The sequence below is a fragment of the Austrofundulus limnaeus genome, unplaced genomic scaffold (genome assembly GCF_001266775.1).
Source record: "Austrofundulus limnaeus strain Quisiro unplaced genomic scaffold, Austrofundulus_limnaeus-1.0 Scaffold64, whole genome shotgun sequence".
Classification (NCBI taxonomy): Eukaryota; Metazoa; Chordata; class Actinopteri; order Cyprinodontiformes; family Rivulidae; genus Austrofundulus; species Austrofundulus limnaeus.
This window is the reverse complement of record NW_013952466.1, coordinates 2,280,518-2,287,103: the sequence shown is the minus strand read 5'-3', so window position 1 is coordinate 2,287,103 and position 6,586 is coordinate 2,280,518. Positions and strand designations below refer to the sequence as shown.

Genomic DNA, 6,586 nt, shown 5'->3' with positions numbered 1-6,586 from the left:
ATATTACTGTTTGCTGTTTAGGATCCCCATTAGCTGGGCGTTACACCCAGCTACACTTACTGGGGTCAATCATTAAAAATACATACAATAAAAATATTCAAAAAATATGACAAAAGTAACATACATATCAATTCAATTATTAGTTACAGTTCATTTATAAAAATTATCCATTTATAAATAAAATACAATAATTAACCATTTCATTTTTATATATAAGTTGCTCCAACAATGCTTTTCAATATCTTTTTGAAAAATAACTTTTGTTCAGTTTTTATAAGCATTAATGGTAAAGAGTTCTATTTTATTGCTCTTTAAGTAAAGGTGCATTTAAGAAAATTTGTTTTTGGCTGAGGAATTCGAAAACGTCCTTCAGCTGTATATGACTGGTAGCATATCAGTGTAAGTTTAAATTATTATGTTAACTGGACAAACCAAAAGGCTGGACTTTGGAGTTTTAARATTTTCCATGTTCTGAATAGTGAAGCCATATCATGGGCTTTTAGCCAACCAAGATTTGAGTGCACGGTATTTATGCTAGTTCTGTAAGAACAATTCAGTGTTAAACGGGTGGCTTTATTCTACATTAATTACAGTCTATCTAAATCTGTTCTCCTTGCATTTGCCCGTATTGTCTGACCATAATCAAGCAGAGAAATAATTAACGTTCTTACAACAAGCTTYGTCAAAACAACTGGCAAAAATTATCTTCTACATGTCTTGACCAATACAGTTTGTTATCAAGATAGACCCCAAGAAGTTTTACTTCTGTTACTTGTTCAATGGGTCTGTTATTTCTTAACAAATTTAATTTTAGGTCACATGTRAGAGCGTAGTACTAAACCTTTTGTCTTTAATGTATTTAATATTAACTTATTGTCTAATACCCAGTGCTCTACATTTTCTAAATCATTATTTAAAATTGATGTCAAATCAGATATTGATTTTGCACATACACTGTAATATCATCAGCATACATTGTTAATTTTGCATTCTTTAACCTAAGAGGCAGATCATTTGTAAAAAAAATAGCATTTAAAAGTGGGCCAAGGAAGCTGCCTTGTGGTATCCCACAGTCCACTGACACCCTTTTTGAAACCTATCAGACAAATAACCTTTCATCAATGTTAGTGCAGATGGTTTAAAACCATACAGCTCAAGTTTTTCTAAAAGCAGTCTATGGTCAATCACATAATAGAAGACTAAAAAACTGAAACATACAGATGAGGTCCAAAACTAACCAGATTCCATATGTTGACAAATAATTATCTAATTATACAGAAATATGTCAACAATATCATAAGTCCATCTAAATATAATTTAGAGTCATTGGGACGTACTTCTCTTTGAGATGCTTCTCAAGTTTTGCAACTGCTTCCCTGGTGGACTGAGCCTTCTCTAGAAGAAGACCCTGGTTCTTTGGACCGAGCTCTATATCTGCTGCCATTTCCAACAGAATATCWGCTCGCACAGAATACTCCTCCAACTCTATAAAGAGCTCCTACAGAAAAAAAAAATCAGAAATTAATAATACACAGTAAATATACACGTCACATTTTGTGCATACACACCTTGATGTGCTCCAGTTCACTTTTCAGGCTCTCCAAGCTGTTAAAAATAAGTTGTTTGTGTAGTTCATCCTCAGTATTGGTGATAAACCTCCACACTGCTTCTCTTTCCAGCTCAAAAGTTTGCCAAGAGCTCAGAGTTGCCTTGACAAAGAAACAAAATGCTGACTTTAGGCAGTAACTTGAACACTGCATCAACTATGGTATTTTAAAGACATTCAAATACTGAAATGACAACTTGGTTCTGTGATTTTATYTTAAAATCCAACTWGAGAATGTGCATATCAYGCAAAAATGCAGTGTGAATKCTTAATGCTGAATAGCTGAAACAAGCCTAACAATAGCTTAAAATAGCTGAAATAGGKGAAATTAGCACAAATAAAACAGAAAAAGCACATTTTCCAAACTRAGCATGAGAAATTACTGTATTATAAAAAGTGAATTTAGCTAAAAAATTCTCAAATTAACTAGAAAGTAGCTAAAACGCTGAAAAACGCTAAAATGAGAAGAAACAAGTTGAATGAAGCACAAAATGGTTGAAATAAAAAGAACAGCAGAAAAGATCAGAATGATTGCTAATAAGCAGAAAACGGCTAAAATCAGCTAAAGAGAAGCCAAAGGAAGCTGGAATTGGCACAAATGACTTAAAAAGCATAACTAGAATAAAAAGTTAAAAGGTTTTAAGGATGTTGAAAACAGCATCATTAATTTTCATTGAGAAAAAGATGCAGAGAAAGCTCAAAAAGTCCTGACTGAGCTGAACGTTTTGATACATTGTTGAAATAGAACAGAAAATGTGGAATGAGATACGTGTCAAAAAATGTACAGAAGAAAAAAATGATCACAATAAATGTCCATGACACGTGAAAAAGACTGTGGCACAGCTTACCTGCAGGTTTTGCTCTCTTGCTCCAGATTTGCGATCAACTTCGCTGAAAGCTCCCTCCAGCGTCTGACTCAGCTCCTCACCAGACTGCAGCTGGCTGCAGTGGGACACCAGCAGCTCCACCTCTTTCCTGTTGGCGTTCAGCCGCTTCAGGTGTTGCTTTAATTAACATAAACAACATAAAACAGTCTTTTGCATGAACCAGTACAGTTTATTTTTTTATTTATTTATTTTTTTCAAAAAACCTAACTACTAGTAGTTTGAAGTAATTCTCATGATATCGCAGAAACTCATAACACGAAAAATTTTCTCTGGTGCTGTTTTTTGTGTTTTTAAGCTAATTATTAAAAACAATATAATTTACTAATTTTGTAAAATAAGCATCAATTCAGTTCCATAAAAAATAAATAAGCATGTTCTGTGCCCACACTTCCCCCGGATTGTAGCATTTCTGCCATATAACCGCACCGTGTGGCGTGTAGCTGCAAACTATTTAGCTCTCATGTGTTTTTGTTTGGTTCTTACTGCATTTTAATGCTACCCCATGCAMACTGTAGGCCTTTTCTGGACTGCATCCAATATTTGTCTTTTTTTTCATGATTCGCGGGTAATTTAAAAACGTAACCCCGAGAAAATCAGGGATTTACCTTATATGTTTTAAAAAGACAGCAAACTACTTTACTTCTAGCACTGCTTAGACCAGAGATTCTTAACCTATGGGCCGAGTGCCACCTTGAGGGCCTCAAAAGGACAACAGTTTTTAACTTTGGGCCACAAAGGGCCGCAGGGCCGCATTGATTTTGAATAAGGTGCAATACACTTTCTCACCACTAGTAGCGGTAGTGTGCCACTCAGATGTTTAACAGCTTTTTAATGTGTAGAAGAAGAACCTTAGATACCAGCCAAGAATGGAAACCTATTTTAAATTAAATGTAGAAGCAAAAATGAAGGCAACCCATCAAAAAATGCCAAAGCTTGACTCTAATATGAGGAGCAGCTTCTGGTTCTACCATGCAATATTTTAAAAGTTCAAAACATTATCAGATATGGTTGCAGATACAGCTATATTGTAATCTGCACTTCAAATTAATTTTGTAGTTTATTTTTAAACATTTTGACTGTATTTTAAAGAAACTTTAAAGATGTCGAAAACCTGTTGTTACTGTTATTGTTTGTCACTAATGTGAAGAGCAGCTTCTGTTCCTACCATGCAAARGTTTAAAAAGGCTTTATTTTCATTTGCACTTAATCAAATTTGGTTTTACAGGATTTTTTTTATTTGAAACAGTTACATTGAACATTTTGAATGTATTTATTTTATGACCACAATTGAGTTGTCTATTTTTGTTATTGTTTATGTTTAAAAAATGTTATTTTTGTGTTGACCATTGTATAATTTCAAATAATTGTTATGGGCAGGTTGCAATATAAAAAAATGTTTGTCATAATCATGTCTTGTGATTATTTGACAGGAGTTTTACTTTTTAGAATAATTATCATTTTAATCAGTTCATTGTTAATGTCTGACTGGGCCTCGTGCCGCTTTATGTTCAACAAATTGGGCCCTGAGGTCARAAAGGTTAAGAACCCCTGGCTTAGACTAACTGCTAGCTCTGTAATCTAGGGTATTTTTTATACTAAGGTTGTTCAAAAAGCCAACTATAACAGATAAGATATTAATTGTTCATAATTGTTTCACAGAAACCCATCTTAAAGTGTGTAAACTATCATTTTAATATAAATATTTAATAAAGATTGAAGTGAAATACATTTGAAAATAAACCCTGATTTACTAAAAATGCCTCTACAGGACACACCTGGTGAACCAGGTACAGCTGTTTGGCCTCCTCCAGGCTCTCGGCATTCAGAATTCTGCTCATTTGCTCCTCGGCCTCTTTTTGAGCCGTTAAAACCTCCTCCAGGGCACCGTGCACTTTATCCCTCAGCTCCTCATACTGGAACATAGGAGCGCCTTCCTCTCCCAGCTGTAGCAGAGGGACGCGTTATCGRCACAGTAACAGAAGAAATAAATCACTGAGATATAAAACTGTATTAATAACGGTATACCTGACAGAGGGAAGATAAGAGCGCTCGCAGGTCAGATGAAAGTTTGGCCAGCGCCGCTCTTTGTCTCTGGACTTCCACTTCAGGGCTGACCTCAGACAGCGCCACCAGGCGACTCTTTAGCCACAAAAGACTCTCTTCTCGGGCATTCACTGCCTGCTGTAGTGCCTAAAATGGATGTGAGCACGAGGACATGAATGGCGTTATCATAACACTGTATTTGCCATATTCCAAAATAAATTCAACGTCTTCGCCCACCTGAACAGCAGCATCGAGCTGCTCCTGATGCCGGGAATCCACGGCAGTCTCCCTCAAAAGCCTCACCTGCCCTTTCTGAGATGACAGCCAGTCAGAAAGCTCACAGAACCTGAAACATAAACAATATTTTCAACTGAATTTGCATTTCCTGTGAAAATGCAGCGTGAATGCTTGATGCTGAAAAATGTTTGCTGAATAGCTAAAAATGCCGAAAATAGCCTGAAATAGCTGAAATTAGTACAAAGACAGAGAATGAGCACATTTGCTGAATTAGGTAAGAAGCTTAGGTTAGGTTAGGTTAGTTTAGGAGGACTGCAGATGTATACTAGCCTTAGGCTAAATCTGGTGCAATGCATCAAATGTTTTTATGTTTATGTTTTAATTGCACATTGTCCTCATAAATAAATAAAAATTCAAATTCAAGCTCAAATAATCAGAATGATGTGAATTCACCTGTAAAAAAAAAGCTCAAATAAGAGAAAAAGTAACTAAAAACACAGGAAACAGCTAAAATAAAATAAAAAAAACAGCTGGAAAAAGCTTRAAAGTCTTAAAAAAGCAAAACGAAACACAAAAGTTGAAATTAGAAGAACAATAGAAGAGAAAGCCAGAATGATAGCTAAAGAAGCAGAAAAATAAAACCAGCTAAATAGAGGCCGAAGGAAGCTAAAATTAGCAAAAAGTTAAAGAAGGGAGAGCCAGAACAAAAGGTAAAAAGTACAGTAAGGATTTATAAAAATTTTGAAGGGTTTTAAAGATGTTGAAGGCAGCTCTATTCAGTCTCGATGGATGAAATCTTTGCAGTACGAGATACGTGCCGAAAACATATGAAAGAAAAAATGATCTCAGTAGAGTGGATGCTTTATAAGCTTTTTACAGCCATCTGATCTAAACTAAGCAACTTGTCTGCCTTTGATCGAGCGTACCTCTCATTCCACTCTTTCCATTTGTCAGGGTGCTGCTCCAGTTTCAGGTGGACGATTTTTATTTGCTCCTTAACTTCCTCTACGGCCATTCTTGTAGAGTCAAGTGTACGATAAGCTGAATCGTTGTCAGGCAGCTTTTGGCACAGATCTTCCATGTTTCTAATTCTTTTCTCACATAAAGCCAAAGGTTTGCGCTCTTTGAAGAAGGTCTGTGGGCAAAAGGAAAATGTTGAACCGTTTAATGTTCTGTTTTGGTTTTTTTTTATCTGTTTTGACCAAATCTTAGGGCTCACTTTATGCTCTTTGATCACCCGCTCACTGGTGCAAGTGCCTAACAGGGCTTGCATTTCTCTGTCCAGCTCCGCTCTGCAGTCCTGGAGGATCGCAGCCACTCGATTCCTCTCCACGTCCACCTTTAGGTGAAGCAGGTGAGACGGCACCTCAACCTGGAGAGCCTGAAGAAACAAAACAAAAGAGTGACTGAAAGCAAACTCGCATTTGGTTTCATTTTATTTTAACTAGTGTGCAGTAATTAGAAACAGACAGCTCCATCTAAGGGTCTTCTTTCTTATTAAGTTAATGAAGTAATGCCAATGTGCCTCAAGAGATGTTCAGCAATTAGTGAGAGTGTTAAAACACRGTGACCCCTGACCTTCCACTGCTTGTGCAGCCTGCGGACAGTTTCCTGCAGCCCCTGTTGCTCTTCTTCAGGGAGGATGTCTGTCAGCTCGTCACACGCCTTCAAAAACATGCTGAGAACGCGCTGGTCCAGCTGGCCGAAGAAGTCCTGCAACACAATAAGGGCAAAAATCTGGCACTTTAAAGGGATCCACGATTAGTTGTAACATTAGACTTTATTTGATAAACATTTATTTTAACTGTAAAAT

General features: G+C 36.5%; 1 protein-coding gene across 1 annotated transcript in view; it reads right to left on the bottom strand.

Moving 5' to 3' along the window:
* LOC106518657 (nesprin-1) overlaps positions 1–6,586 on the bottom strand; it is a gene marked incomplete at its 3' end in the record, with an annotated part of 139,050 nt that overhangs the window by 98,103 nt on the left and 34,361 nt on the right. Inside the window, 9 exon segments of the mRNA XM_014010029.1 lie at positions 1,338–1,498; positions 1,569–1,709; positions 2,455–2,610; positions 4,269–4,436; positions 4,519–4,683; positions 4,774–4,882; positions 5,700–5,908; positions 5,993–6,154; positions 6,352–6,486. Coding sequence (XP_013865483.1) covers positions 1,338–1,498; positions 1,569–1,709; positions 2,455–2,610; positions 4,269–4,436; positions 4,519–4,683; positions 4,774–4,882; positions 5,700–5,908; positions 5,993–6,154; positions 6,352–6,486 — 1,406 coding nt within the window.